Genomic DNA, 15,176 nt, shown 5'->3' on the forward strand with positions numbered 1-15,176 from the left:
CTATAATGAAAAAGAATGTGAAAAAGATTATATATATGTATGACTGAATCACTTTGCTATACACCAGAATCTAACACAACATTGTAAATCAACTACACTAAAAAAACTAAAAGATTAAAAAATAAAAAGATAATAAATACAAACAAAGGAAGTGAAGGACAGGAAGGCAGAAGAAGAAAAGTATATTGATCTAATTATTGCTCATAGCAGGGAATTCATTCCTAAAGAAACAGAATTACAGCTACGGTATAAGTTACATATTCTATAACAGTAACCATAGTAAAATAATTTAATATTCCAAATTATCAGAAGAAACAAACACAAAAGAAAGCAGAGCCCAAACAATAAAAGTGTTTTTAAGTTATAAAGCACAGGGGGGGAAATGTGAGAAAAAAAAAAAAAGTCATATAAATAAAAGAAAATGAATTAAGCTCACCTACTTTGTAAAAAGACTTTAACAATGGCACAAAAAGGAAAACCCAACTCTACTGCATACAAAAGACACATCTCAAAGTGATTCAGAAACTTTTAAAAAATATTTTAATTATATTAGAGTGTAGTTGATTTACAATGTTGTGTTAGTTTCAGGTGTACAGCAAAGTGATTCAATTATAAATACATATACTTATATCATTCTTTTTTAGATTCTTTTCTTGATTCAGAAACTTTTGATGGCCAAAAGTTTCCTAGGCAAATGCAAACAAGAAAGCGAAGGTCATAATATTAAGTTATTATTTTTGTATTATAATATTATTCTTTTATTCCTTACTTCCTTTCTATAAATTTTTATTATTTTTCTTTGGAATATCTGCCAAGGCATCCAAGGCTCACAATTTTGGCAATCTGTGTGCCAGCAATTAGAGCACAATGTTTTGAAAATAGCAAAGATCCAGTATGTTGATTCACAGACATAGTTGCAATACAAAGGGAAAGAGGAAAAATCCAAGGACTGAAGTACATCCTGGTTTCAATTCTTACATTAAAATTACATTGAGATATAACATTGTACAACTTAATTTTTAACCTTATTTGCCATGCCTTAGAATCTTTTCTAACTAAAAATCAAACAGAAACCCCACAGAAGAATATTGTTTGGTATTGCTCTGGTAACCCATGCAATTTGTGTGCAGGCCTATAAATTGTTAATCTGAATCTATAATTTTCTATTTCAAGATGCCTCCACCTATCACTCATCTCAGATTAAATGAAACCGAAAATAAACATGGGTTAAAACATGCAAAGCTTCCCCATCCAAACTGAGATCATAGAGTAACTCATAAAATATATAAAGTATCAAATCCAAACATTTTAATGTTGTACTGTGTGCATTCCCTAATTGTACTGTATAATTCCTACTATACTTCTCATTTTTGTAGAAAAAGGCAGTAAGTGTCCATTTTAAAATACACCAAAAATATTTTTATTCAAAATTTTTTATACTCAGCAGCTCAAAATTTTTTCTATTCAACAGAAATAGAGATGGCAAATTCTATGAGGCTTCATATTCAACTAAATTCCAACTCATTAAAATTGGTTTTCTTTTACTTTAAAAAAATTATCATACAGTAAAATTGACTTTTTGGTGTACAATGCAATGAATTTTAACACAGGTCTAGATTCACGCAGCCACCATTACGATCAGAACACAAAACAATTCTCCCAGTCCAGAAACCTCCCTCCGTGCTCTCTTTGCTGTCACAACCTCTTCCCACCCCTAACTTCTGAAAACTCCTCATCTGTCCACTATCCCTGAGCTTTGTGAGAACGTCACACAAATGGATCTTTTGAGATTGGCTTCTTTCTCTCAGCATAATGCCTTTGAGATTCATCCAAGTTATTGGTGTATCAATAGCAGTTCTTTTATTTTTATCTCTTATTCCATGGTATGGATATACCACAGTTTATTTACTCATTCACCGCTGGAGGGCCATTTGGATTGTTTCCAGTGTGTGACATTTCTGTGTGAACTGAAAATTTCACTTTGCTAGTGCGAACACCCAAGAGAGGGCTTGATGGGTCATATGGTGAGTGTATATTTACTTGGTAAGAAACTGCCAAACTGTTCTCCAGAGCAGCTGCACCATCTCGCACTCCCGACAGCAATGTATATTTGCTCTCCAGCCCCATCAGCACTTTACCAAGTGTCAGTGCTTTTTTAATTTTAGCCATTCTCATAGGTGTGTATTGGTGTTTCACTGTGGTTTCAATTTGCATTCCCTTAATGACTAGCAGTGATGAACATCTTTTGATATTCTTATTTACCATTTATATATCCTCTTTGGTGAAGTATCTGTTCAAGTCTTATTCACTTTTCAGTTGAGTCGTTTGTTTTCTTACAGTTGAATTTTGAGAGTTCTTTATAAATTCTGAATACAAGTCCCTTTTCAGACGTGTGATTTGTAAATATTTTCTCCCATTCTGTAGTTTATTTCATTCTCTTAGCAGTGTCTCTCACAGAGCAAAAGTTTTTAATTTTGACAAAATCCAATGTATCCATTTGTTTCCTTCTATAGACGGTGCTTTGGGTACCACAAAAGACACTTTCTAATGGCAGGGTGTACAATTCACAATGAAGATATGAAAGTTATGAACATCTATGCACCAATTTGCAAAGCATCAACATTTTTTGAGCTAAACTTATACAAAATATAAGAAGAAACAGACAGAAGCATGTGAGTAACAGAAAACTAATTCATTTCTCTCAGCCCAGGATAAATCAAATGAACCAAAAAAGAAATGAATGTAGAAAGGGTTTAATAGAATATAAAAAGCCTGAATAACATACTAAGGCAAATCTGATTGATCTATATAATGAATACTGTATCCTGAAAACAGAGAATAGATCTTTTCTGCAGGTGCCAATGGAACATTCTAATGCAGACTTTACCATGCATTAGACCAAAGAAAGAAAACACATCCCCAAAAGAATTCTACAGTATTTCATCAGTGGTCAGGGAAGAGTCAGAGAGGTGGGGCCTGGGGCTGCACTGGGCTGTGGGTCCTGAGAGCGACTCAGAAAGCGCTAACCTCCTCTGACCATGGGCAACCCATGCCCTCAGGCCCTGGCCAGGCTGAGGAGGGTGGTATCCTGCTGTAGAGAGGGGTCTCTGGGTGTGGGAGTGGAGTGGAGTGGAGGTGTGAGGTCCCCAATTGTGAGGAGGAAGCATCCCTGGAAACTGCAGAGACCATCACCTGTCCTTCTCCCCCCGAGTTTATCCTGGTTCCGCTCTTGCCCCTCAAAACGCTGGGGCAAGACCCTCGCACCTCTCACCCAGACCCCATCGTCTTCATGGTCCAAGATAGCTGGAAGGTCTGACAGGCAGAATCCCAGGAGGGAGTGAGCAAGGGAGGGAGGGACAGAAGGCAGGAAGGGAGGAGGGGAGAGTGGGAGGCAAGTAGGAAGCTGTCCCTGGAAGCGCAGGGACCCACCCCCATCCCTTTTCATTTCTCAGACTCTAGGAGTTAACTTTCTGGAAGTCACAGAAGAGGTGACTGGCTCTGAAGCACAACCCCATCTCAGGCCAGAGTTCCCATCCAAAATCCAGGGCCTCCACTTACCAGCTGATGAAAGTAAACAAATGCTTAACCTCTCTGTGTGTCAGTTTCAGTTTCCTGACTGTTAACGTGTAAGGATTACAGGATGTATCCCTTTGGAATGTTGTGAGCGAGAATGAAATAGGATGATGCTTTGCCACGCGATCAGTCCAGCAGCTGGCAAACAAGCCCCCAGTAAATGCTAATGTGGAAGTAACGCTGAGTCTGGGCTACTCACCAACCCCACTCTGGTGTCCCCATGTTGTAGACATTCACCTTGGGGCTACAGCTGTCCACAGGACCACTGGCCATGCGGCTAACCTTGCAGTCAGCCCCAGACAGGCCCTGCTGGCCTCTGCACCACTCCTGGATCCGATGCTTGGTGTCCCTGGACCACAGCCAGGTTCATTCAAGGAACCTCTGCTTTGGGATGGCTCTCATTGGCTGGCTGATACCTGCAGGGCAGCCAGGAGCAGCTGGAAACATTTACAGGAGCTCCCTGGGTGTCATAGATAGTACTTAGTTCAACCTTTCCAGCTGTTCGCAAGAAGTCATCCAAGATGCATTGCTAACATTTAAACCGAATCCATCATCAGGGTTGGCTGAAGCCTGTGTGAAACCAGGATCTGAGCGGGCAACAGGTCAGCGCTCCAGGATCCATCAGGTGGGTGCTGAGTCACACTCCTGGATCCTGAGTTCCTTCAGGGTTCTGACACAGAGCAGATAAATGATAACACGGGGCTAAATGCACTCACTGTGAATTAAATTACACTTTTCATTTCTTTCGGAACCATTACAGCTTATGGATGGAAATCAACCCCAGGGGGGTCCTGATGTCTATAATTAATCAGTCCGGGTCACAGGGATATGAAACCCCGGCTCCACCCTGTCCTCAGCTAGAAAAGGGGAGAAAATAAAGGATGTTTGATGAACTGCATGGGAAAAACTGTGAACTGGTTAAATATTTAACAAAACTGTGAAAATAAAATTAGACTATCCAGAGACCGGCTTAAAAATGTGTGAAATACTCAAAACTAGCAAAAGAGGAGAAAGGTAAAAACAGGATGGACGGGTGAGTCCAAGGAGGAATCATATGAAATGATGAAACTTGGATCAAGTATGAATGTTAGGCCAACCTTCAGTAGGGGTCACAGGGAGGGGTGGGGAGAGGGGAGGAAAGTCTCCCGCATGGCTCAGGCTCCCAACTCTGCAGGTCAACAACCTGGCTTAACCGTGGACTGTGGCAGAGGTCACATCAGGCGCCCTCCAGCCCTAGGTGGGGGCAGTCCTGGAGAACATCCTTGGCCTGAACCAGCGCCCCTGACTCGCTATGAGCACGGGGGTGATGGGAGGACCCCGGTGGGAGCGCCGCGTCTGGAACCCGTTTGCTGCCCTCACCCTTCCACCCCCCGCGCTCTCACTGGCCTCCGCCTAGTCGGTCCCTCCTCCGGGAGCGCGCAACGGAGACGCTCAGCGCTACCTGCAGCGGCAGCGCCGGGGCCGGCCAGGCCCACGCCCAGCGCCCTCCAGCGGATGACCACCTCGCAGCGCCCGAGAACCAGTGCGTGTCCGTGGAGAAGCAGCTGGGGACAGCAGAGGTCCCAAGTCACAGAAATCGCAGGGTGGGGACGTTCACGAAAGAAAGGAGGTGGGCGGGTTTCCCTGGCGGTCCAGTGCTTAGGACTCCGCGCTTTCACTGCGGTGAGCCCGGGGTTCAATCCCTGGTTGGGGAACTAAGATCCCGCAAGCCGCAGGGTGCGGCCGGTAAAAAAAAAAAAAAAGGAGCGGGAAAGGGGGGTACCGGGGTGGGGGACATCATCCCTGAATTGAAACATTTTAGAAGTGTGTTTCAGTCTTGCACTGACGAGGCAAAGGAAGCCTTCGTGCGGTTTGGCAAACGTCTGCTACCGCCAGTATCTGCCCCCCCCTTCTTCCTTAGTATTAGGACAGCCAAGTTTTAGATGAGTAACCTGTCATCCAGAACAAAAACTACATCTCTGAACTTCCTGTATAGCCAGTTATGACCTTAGGATTAAGTTCTGACCAGTGGGATAGAAACTGAAGTGCTGTGTCTGTGATTCCCAAGAAATGTCCTTAAAGGGAGGAGCGATGCCCTTCTTCATTCCTTCCTCCTTCCTGCTGGCTGGGAATGTAGATGTGATGGCTGAGGCTCCAGCAACCATATTACACCATGCAGTGGAAGCTACATACTGAAGACAGTTAAGTAACAAAATTCTCTGTAAAGGAACCAGGTCCCCGATATCAAGGGCACCCTGCCAACCCTGCATGGCCTACTTCTGGGTCCCTTTTATCTAAGAGAGAAATACATTTCCATTACATTTCATTCAAGCCATTACTGTGTGGTTTTCTGTCTCACATAGCTGAACTGAATCCTAGCCGATAAACAGAGGAGATGAGAATCCTTTTTGTTGGCAGAGGTGGTCAAGGACTGTAATGGAAGTAGGGGTTCCCTGTGTTAGCAAAGGTGGGAGACAGAGATGCAAGGAAAGTATCAGTAGAATTGGCAGCACTGGTGATAGAAGTCAGATTGATTCCTGGATAAACAGACATGGTGAAGGAAGAAATGGATCAAGGACATCTCTGTAGTGGCAGCTGTGTAGGGTGGGGTCACAGAGGACATTGGGGAGGTGAACATGCTGGACTATGTAGGGACAGGTGTCATGGCTAGACAGGTGAGGTCCCTGTGTTGACAAAGGTTGGAGAGAGGCTCAAGGTCAAAAGAGGAACTGTTCCCGGAAGTTCTATCCATTTTAAAGAACCAGCTCAAGTCCTTGTCCATCTCCCTTGGTGGCCAGAGGTGTCCCTGTTAGTTCTTGTAGCCGCTGACTGCTCACAGCACCTCCTGCTGACCCCCGCAGCCTGTTGATCCTGAGGAGGTCAGTTTGGCCTGACTGTGAGGGCAACTCGTCCAGCATTTCTCCTCGTGCAGTCCTCAGCCCACCCTCATGGGACAGCGCTGACGACCTGTTAAAAACACAGACTTAAGGACTCCACTCAGTACCAGATGGCCCAGCCCCTCTAAGTGGCCCCATGAGTCTGACATATACTCAAGTCCAATCCACCTTTTTATATGGCAGGAAACAGAGGCCCAGACAAGGAGTGTGGCCCCTCCAGAGGTCTCCCTGCCAGTCAGCAGGACACTGATGGAGAACCCAGTCCAGGGCTTGCTCCAACGCCCTGTGGATCTCCCAACACCTGCACCCTTTATCTTGGCTCTCTCCGGTGGTCAGCTGCTAATTTTAAAACTCTCTGAGATGGGGACACAATCTGCATGATCTCCTCCATGCTCACAATCCTGGGACAAACTGCTGGCTGAGGACACACCGTGTCTCCTCGGCACATCTCCCAGAGCTGTGTGCAGCTGCAGAGCCCTGGCCTCCTTCTGCAGCACGTCCCGAGCAGGCGCAGGGCCTGCACGCCCTAGGACTCCACGTAGACTTGCAGATTCTTCTGGCTGGACATTCAACTGACCCCTCCCTGACCCAGGGCCTGGGGAAGCACAGTAGGGGCTCCAAGATCAGAACGCCCTCCTCAGATCCCAACCTAACCTCCTACCGGGCCTGCCTGCCCTTCCACCCATCTCCCTAGTGCAGCCCTGCCCCGGCCCTCCCCACGCCTGGGGAAGGAGGAGAAGGGTATTGACATAACTGGCTGCATGCCCTTTCTGCCCCAGAATCTGAAGCATCTGCAGGTGCAACTTCCCCTTCCCTCTCCTACTGGCTGACCTTCCATATTCCACCCCCAGCCCCACCCCCCCGCCAAAATAAAGTCTGACTGGCTTCAGAAGACTCCACAAATCTAGAAAAAAGGTACAGATGAACCGGTTTGCAAGGCATAAATAGAGACACAGATGTAGAGAACAAACGTACAGACACCAAGGGAGGAGAGCGGGGGTGGGGGGATGAACTGAGAGATTGGGACTGACATGTGTACACCAACATGTATAAAACAGATAACTAATAAGAACCTGCTGCATAAAAAAACTAAATTAAATTAAATTTTAAAAAAAAGAAAGCTCCACAACCTGCCTTGCCCTTACCTGCCATGGATTCTCCCACAGGTACTGCCCCACTGATGCCATTTCCAAGCGGGCAGGAGCCAGCACTCACCTCTCCGAGGTCTCTGCTGGGCCAACTCCTAGAACACGCCCTGTCTTTTCACCTTCTGAGCTATCACTAGTTCATGACAACCCCAGGCTATAAGCTGTCCCTGACCTCGCTTATCTCCGTGGTCCGGGCCTAGGACTTCATGACTACAGAATTCAGGTGAGGCGACCGCGTGGCACAGCCCGTTCAGGAGAGTGACAAGGAGGCAAGCCCCCATCACCCCCAAGGCCTTTATGGGCCATCCCAGTTTCCAAGGCTGGAGCGGCTGCCTTCGGCGCCACCTGGCGGCCGCCACCCGAAAGCGGAGAGTGGACCCAGCGCGGGCCGGTTCCCGCGGGACGGGTGGGTAGGCTGGGGTGGGGGGGGGGTCGCCCATCTTAGAGAGCCGAGACCAAGCGGCCCAGGGCCTGGCACGTCTTTGGATTCCCGCGGATCCCGCGGTCCTCGCGAGACCCCGAGACCCGGTGCCACCCGGCCCCTAGCGGCGGCGGACGGCCTAGTCGGACGCCGCGGGGCGCTCGGCGGCCGAGTGAGCGTGCGCGCATGCGCCCGCCCCACGCATCACCCCGCACCGCCGCGCGCGCGCACGCACGCACACCCCGACGCTCGCCCGCGCCGGGCGGTCTCCCACGCAGTGACCGGGCAGCGAGCTCCCGAGCCATCTACCCCGGGAGAGCAAGGGGCTTACGCGCGGCGAGCTAGCGCGGGCACACCAAGACCGATTTTTTTCCACCTCACTTCGCGCGCGGGGACGCCGCCGTGGCCACACCGTCCTCATGGGTGACCCCCTCAGGGCGGGACCTGGGGGGGTCCGTGCGGCCCAGGCCCCTCCGACCAGGCTGCGCGAGCCCAGGCCAGGCCGCTCCCACCTGCCGGCCGCGGCGGCCAATGAGAGCCTGGCCTGGTGATGTCATGCCCCGACCGGACCCTGGTGACGAGAAGTCCGAGGTCACCCGTCAGGGAACCAGCGCAAACCCACCCGCGGGGGTTCCGGAAGTTTCCACTGCGGCGGCGGCCTCACCCCGCAGCCTCGCGCGTGCCACCACGTTGGCCTTCCTTGGGTGTCCCGGAGTCACCTCTCCCTCCCCCCGGGGGCCTCCTCCCTCTTCGGGGGTCCCCTTCGTGTCCCCTCGTGATCTCATGTTCACATCCTCATTCTCACAGGTGTCACCTTTTTCCACCGGTGCCACCCGGGCCCCTGAGGGGGTCCTCAGCCTCATTTTCACGTGCCGGTCCTCCCATGCCACCCCTGCTCTGTCGTGGCCAGGGATGCTCATTTATTCGGCCCCCAGCCCCGACTTGTCAATGTGTCCAAGTGTGTCCGTCCGTCTGTGAATGTCGGTCACTGCGTTTGTCTCTGGCTGTCACTGCATAAGACTGTCCGTCTGCGTGTGTCTGTCTCCGCGGGCTTCTGTCCGTCTGTCTGTCCCTGTGGGTGTCTGCTCCGCCGCTGAGGGTCTTTCTGTCGTGTCTGTCACTGCGTGTCTGTCCGTCTGTCGGCGTCTGTCACTGGAGTGCGTCTGGACCCCGGGGTCTCTGGGTCTGGGCTCCGAGAGAGGGAGAGGGAGAGGAGGTGGCAGCCCGGGGAGGCGGGGAGGGGCGGGGGCGGAGACAGTGGGCGGGGGCGGGCGGGGGCGCCGAGCGGCCCGGAGGGGGTGTGTGCGGGGGGCCGGAGGCGGCGGCTGTCAGAGTCGGCTCAGCCTGCGCTGGGGAACATCGGCCGCCTCCAGCTCCCGGCGCGGCCCGGCCCGGCCCGGCCGCCTCAGGTGAGTCTCCCGCCCCGCCCGGGACCCTCCTCCGGTCCGCGGCCCATTCCGCGTCCCGGGAGCGGTGCGCTCCCCGAGGGACCCAGGCTCCCAAACAGGACGCCCACCGCGCCCCGGGGCCTGCCCAGCGACGCCCCCCGACGCCCCACACTCACCCTTAACTCTTCCCTCACCGCCGCATACTTACGATTGCCTGCGCGGGAGACAGCATCCCGCAGGGCCAGCTGCCGCCTCTGCTCTCGAATTCCTGTGGGGACCCCCGAGCACCGCTGCCCCTGCTCGCCCCCAAGTCTGGGGCCACTGGAAGATGCCCCCTGCTTGGGGGCGGAATCCGAGCTGCGCAGGTTCCTGGAGCCCGGCTGGGCCCTCCGGGATCCCGCGACCTCAGCGCCCCTGCGCAGCTCCCAGCCGGAGCCCCCTCCCAGGCCCAGGCGTCCCCCTCCCGCGGGGACTCCGTCTCTATTTTAGGGGAAGGGGAGGCTTAGCGGAAGCCCCGAATTATAATTAGCCCCACTCGGGTTTCCTAGTTAATCTCCATCACCACCACCCCAGCTCAGGGCGGCGAGGGCTCGGTGAGGGGTGACCGGCGGGAGAGGGGGGAGTTCCGACCCGGGGAATTTTGATCCCTTGGCTGGAGATGCCGGAACCGCAGCAGCTGCTGCCCCAAAATAGCGCCCCTGCCCCTGCAGCCGGGGATCTCCGGAGCTCCGAGAACGCAGGCGTCCCGGCTCGCCCTTCAGACCCCTCGGCAATGCCCGCGAGCCCCCAGACCCCCGCCCCAAGTTCCCGGCTCCTGGACTCGGGGCGGGGAGCGCCGTCCTTTTCTCGGTCTCTACTGCCTCCCGCTGGCGGCAGCGTGCACCGCAGCATCGGATGCATGGGGGACTCGAGTCTTGTGGGGCCAGGGCTAGAGAGCCTGTTGGCTGAGGCTAGGCGAGGGGGGTGCGCAGTTGACGGGCATCCGCGGGTACCAACGCGCTGTGTCAGACAGTGGATGAGGCGGGGCTGGGTGGGGCAGGGTGTGGAGTAGGCAGGATTTGGGGCACCCCGGGAACTGCGACTCCCACACCCTGAATGCCCGACCCACACCCCCCCAGGGTCCGGCCCTGGCCAACTGTATGAGAGGCTGAGCCTTCACGCCACCTCAAGCTCCCCCGTCGGCGCCTCCCGTCAGTGAGGGCCCCGCCCCTGTCTGGTGGCCTGCGGCCTCTGGTGCTGGTGCCCTGCAGCACTGCTCGCACTGGGCCCAAGGCAGTCCACCCAGCTGGGGGAAGGAAGTGAGGGCGGTGGGTCTTCTGCGGGGCAGGGGAGGGTATTGCTTGGCAGGTCTGTCTCTGTTCCCTGCATTTGTCCGTCTGGGTGTATGTGTGTGTGTGTGTGCCTGATCTCTGTCCCCTCTTGCTTCTCCCTGTGTCCTTGTCTCTGCCCGTCTCCCTCCCTCCCTCCATTTCTCTCCTCCTTTCTGCCAACCTGCCCCACCTCCTCTGCAGCTCAGTGATAACCCCTGGGCAAGAGTGTTACCTAATCATTTCCTCCCTCCTGGCAGCTTTGAGCCTTCACCTTCTGCCTTTCTTTCTCCCAGCAGACGCCTGCCTGCCTTGGCAGCCATGAGGCCCCCGTGGTGTCCCCTGCACACGCCCTCCCTGGCTTCCCCGCTCCTTCTCCTCCTCTTCCTCCTGGGAGGAGGGGCAGAGGCTGAGGGCCTAGAGGACCCAGAGCTGCTGGTGACGGTGCATGGGGGCCGGCTACGGGGCCTCCGCCTAATGGCCCCTGGGGGCCCTGTCTCTGCTTTTCTGGGCATCCCCTTCGCAGAGCCACCTGTGGGCCCCCGTCGCTTTCTGCCACCAGAGCCCAAGCGGCCCTGGCCAGGGGTGCTGAATGCCACAGCCTTCCAAAGAGTCTGCTACCAATATGTGGACACCTTGTATCCCGGCTTTGAGGGCACCGAGATGTGGAACCCCAACCGTGAGCTGAGCGAGGACTGCCTCTACCTCAATGTGTGGACACCGTACCCCCGGCCTGCGTCCCCCACCCCTGTCCTCGTCTGGATCTACGGGGGTGGCTTCTACAGCGGGGCCTCCTCCCTGGACGTGTATGATGGTCGCTTCCTGGCCCAGGCCGAGGGGACTGTGCTGGTGTCCATGAACTACCGGGTGGGAGCCTTTGGCTTCTTGGCCCTGCCGGGGAGCCGGGAGGCCCCAGGCAATGTGGGTCTACTGGATCAGAGGCTGGCACTGCAGTGGGTGCAGGAGAACGTAGCAGCCTTCGGGGGGGATCCAATGTCAGTGACTCTGTTTGGGGAAAGCGCAGGTGCCGCCTCCGTGGGCATGCACCTGCTGTCCCCACCCAGCCGGGGCCTGTTCCACAGGGCCGTGCTGCAGAGCGGGGCACCCAATGGGCCCTGGGCCACAGTGGGTGTGGGAGAGGCCCGCCGCAGGGCCACGCTGCTGGCCCGCCTCGTGGGCTGTCCCCCTGGTGGGGCTGGTGGCAATGACACAGACCTGGTGGCCTGCCTGCGGACGCGGCCGTCTCAGGATCTGGTGGACCACGAGTGGCATGTGCTGCCTCAGGAAAGCGTCTTCCGCTTCTCCTTCGTGCCTGTGGTGGATGGAGACTTCCTCAGTGACACGCCCGAAGCCCTCATCAATGCTGGAGACTTCCATGGCCTGCAGGTGACTAGTGGCTGGAGGGGGTGGAGCTGCTTCCTCTAGGCCTATTCTTCCACCTGCCCCTCCCCGTGGGGACCCAGGCATGAGGGCTCCTCAAAACCCACTCCCAAAGGCCCAGGCTTCTGGGCCCCATGGCCCGCTCCTCTTCCCTGAGGGCTCAATCCCAGGGTGGTCAGTGGGACAGAGAGGAAAGGAAATGTGGGTATATTTTCTCTTTCTCTCTTTCCCTTCCCCAATCTCGAACTCTCTTCCTCCCTGGTTCTGGGTCTATAACTGTTCATCTCTCTGGCTCTTTGTCCATCTGTTTCTGTCTGCCTGTCTGTCTGTGCTTCCCCTCCCCCCCATCCCTCCATCCTGTCCCCTCAGGTGCTGGTGGGTGTGGTGAAGGATGAGGGCTCCTATTTTCTGGTTTACGGGGCCCCAGGCTTCAGCAAAGACAACGAGTCTCTCATCAGCCGGGCCCAGTTCCTGGCCGGGGTGCGGGTCGGGGTCCCCCAGGCAAGTGACCTGGCTGCCGAGGCTGTGGTCCTGCATTACACAGACTGGCTGCACCCTGAGGACCCGGCGCGCCTGAGGGAGGCCATGAGTGATGTGGTGGGCGACCACAACGTCGTGTGCCCCGTAGCCCAGCTGGCTGGGCGACTGGCCGCCCAAGGCGCTCGCGTCTATGCCTACATCTTTGAACACCGTGCATCCACGCTCTCCTGGCCCCTCTGGATGGGGGTGCCCCACGGCTACGAGATCGAGTTTATCTTCGGGCTCCCCCTGGAACCCTCGCTAAACTACACTGTCGAGGAGAGAACCTTTGCCCAACGACTGATGAGATACTGGGCCAACTTTGCCCGCACCGGGTCAGCGGGGCTGAGGGGAGGAGGGCCTCCAGGAGCCAGGGAGGCAAGGGGGGGGGGCGGAACAGACAAGAGAGGGAGGGAGACAAGCAGAAAGGGCAGGGGCGGGGGACGAGTTCACAAAGGAAAGGAGACAAAGGGGGAGAGAGAGAATGACAAAGGAGACCCCGAGAGAAGGGAAGGAGGGAGGAAGGCAAGGTGGCAGATCCTGATGAGACAAGGACAGAGCTGAGGGAGGCAAAGAGAACAGAAGAGACAGACAAGGAGAGACAGACAAAGGAGTTACCAGAGCAGTTAGGAGCGTGGACTGTAGAACTGGATCAATTGGACCAGTGATGATTTTTTTAGCTGTGACACACACGAATGCACACACACGCACACAGTTTACCTGTCTGAAGAAGGGGACCATAAATATCCCATCACATGGGTGTCCGCAGAAGTAAACATGATGTTTGTAGAGATAGGACTGGGCCTGAGTATATAGTAAGGGCTCAATAAATCATAGCAATTTTTTAAATGGGAGAAACAAAGATGGAGCAGAAAAATTGAGGGAAATAAAAAGAGGAACAACAGAAAGAGGGAGGGCAGGAGGAAGGGGAAGACTCCAGAGGACGGAGCATATTGGAAAAGAGAAAGGATGAAGGAGAAGGTGGGAGGGAGGAGACGGGGCTCTCCCTGGAGCCTAAGAGGGAACGGCACGGGTCAGGAAGCAGCCTGCCTCCTCCAACTCTCCATCTCCATTCCCCAGCCCCCAGGGGCTGAGCTTTCCCTTTCCTTCCGCAGGGACCCCAATGACCCCCGGGACCCCAAAGCCCCGCAGTGGCCACCATACACGGCGGGAGCGCAGCAGTACGTGAGCCTGAACCTGCGGCCGCTAGAGGTGCGGCGGGGCCTGCGCGCCCAGGCCTGCGCCTTCTGGAACCGCTTCCTACCCAAATTGCTCAGTGCCACCGGTACGCAGGGGCCAGCGGGCAGGGTCTGGGAGGAGGCGGGGGAGAAAAGGGGCGCGGAGAGAGAGAGGGAACTGGGAGCCGGCCGGGTGTAACCCCTCTCTTCTCCCCCCAGCCTCGGAGGCCCCCTGCACCTGCTCAGGCCCCGCCCATGGGGAGGCTGCCCCGAGGCCCAGGCCCGGCCTCCCCCTGTCCCTCCTCCTCCTCCTCTTCCTCCTCCTCTCCCGGCTCCTGCGGCTGTGACCACGGCCTCTTCCCTCTCCGGCCTCAGGGGGCCCCTCCTCTAATGAGTGGTCGGACTGTGGGGAAGGGCTCCACTCAGGGATCTCCGACCCAGCGCCCCCTCCCTCCTCAAACCGAGCAACTCAAACTGGACAGGGCTGGGGGTGGGGGTGGGGGGATGGGAGGACACCTACGACCCATCTCAGGGATCCACACGCCTTTATTGTTTAAATGGAAATGAAAAAGCCAATTTTCTTTTTTTATAAAATTTTTATTTGGAGCCTGAGCTTGGTGTTGGGGTGGGAGGGAGGCCCTAGGGCTAGATAGCACCCCCCAGTGGGGCTATAACCGCCAACCATTTCTGTCTCTTCTCTTTTCCCCACCAACCCACGGATCCTCCTCCTCTGATCCCTTCTGTCCCCCTGTCTTCCGGTCATTTTCTTCCCCTCCCTCCTCCTTCCCGCCATCCTTCTCCGGCCCCGCCTCTACCCTCGTCCTTCCCCTGGTCTTCCGTCTGTCGCATGTTCTCCTGATCCTCTTTCCACCACCCCACGTGGTCTCCTACATTCTCCGTGTGTCCTCCCTGAACTCACGCCCCCCTCCATGTCCGTTCCCGTCCTTCCCCATGTCCTCCCCCCCACCCACTTGCCGGGCACCCTGGCCGCAGACACGCTGGACGAGGCTGAGCGCCAGTGGAAGGCTGAGTTCCACCGCTGGAGCTCCTACATGGTGCACTGGAAGAACCAGTTTGACCATTACAGCAAGCAGGATCGCTGCTCAGACCTGTGACCCAGGAGGGACCCCCTCGTCCCGCTGCCCTGCCCACTCCGCCCGGCCCCTCAGCTGTATATACTATTTATTTAAGGGTTGGGATATAACACAGAGGATCCCTAGACCCTGCCCACCCACCCCCGACTTTCCCCTGGGGCTCCCCGCCCTCTGCATGCCTCGGGCCGAGCCCCCTCCCCCGCGGTGCCTTCGCCCCTCTGGGCTGCCAATAAACTGTTACAGCCACAGGAGTGTGCGCGCTTGGGGAGCTAGGGTCCGGGCAGAATGCCTC

General features: G+C 54.9%; 1 protein-coding gene across 3 annotated transcripts; it reads left to right on the plus strand.

The window, feature by feature from the left end:
• Positions 1–9,361: 9,361 nt before the first annotated feature.
• On the plus strand, positions 9,362–15,117 carry ACHE (acetylcholinesterase (Yt blood group)). Of its 3 annotated transcripts, none has more exons than XM_061208601.1 (5): positions 9,362–9,427; positions 11,013–12,099; positions 12,463–12,947; positions 13,728–13,897; positions 14,784–15,117. In XM_061208601.1, the coding sequence occupies exons 2-5, from the start codon at positions 11,035–11,037 to the stop codon at positions 14,903–14,905; spliced, it is 1,842 nt and encodes a 613-aa protein (XP_061064584.1). In that variant the 5' UTR covers positions 9,362–9,427; positions 11,013–11,034; the 3' UTR covers positions 14,906–15,117. The 3 variants fall into 3 exon arrangements, with proteins under 3 accessions (XP_061064584.1, XP_061064582.1, XP_061064583.1); XM_061208599.1 differs by lacking the exon at positions 14,784–15,117 and adding an exon at positions 14,010–14,137; XM_061208600.1 differs by lacking the exon at positions 14,784–15,117 and adding an exon at positions 14,010–14,137 and having other exon boundaries at positions 9,375–9,427; positions 11,010–12,099.
• Positions 15,118–15,176: the final 59 nt, after the last annotated feature.

The sequence above is a fragment of the Eubalaena glacialis genome, chromosome 13 (assembly GCF_028564815.1).
Source record: "Eubalaena glacialis isolate mEubGla1 chromosome 13, mEubGla1.1.hap2.+ XY, whole genome shotgun sequence".
Taxonomy (NCBI): Eukaryota; Metazoa; Chordata; class Mammalia; order Artiodactyla; family Balaenidae; genus Eubalaena; species Eubalaena glacialis.

Bases quoted from the DNA above. Each gene is read 5' to 3' on its own strand.
- ACHE (XM_061208599.1), top strand. From the start codon at position 11,035: ATGAGGCCCCCGTGGTGTCCCCTGCACACGCCCTCCCTGGCTTCCCCG. The intron at 12,948-13,727 runs GTCAGCGGGGCT...TTCCTTCCGCAG, and splicing joins GCCAACTTTGCCCGCACCGG to GGACCCCAATGACCCCCGGG. The intron at 13,898-14,009 runs GTACGCAGGGGC...TTCTCCCCCCAG, and splicing joins CAAATTGCTCAGTGCCACCG to CCTCGGAGGCCCCCTGCACC.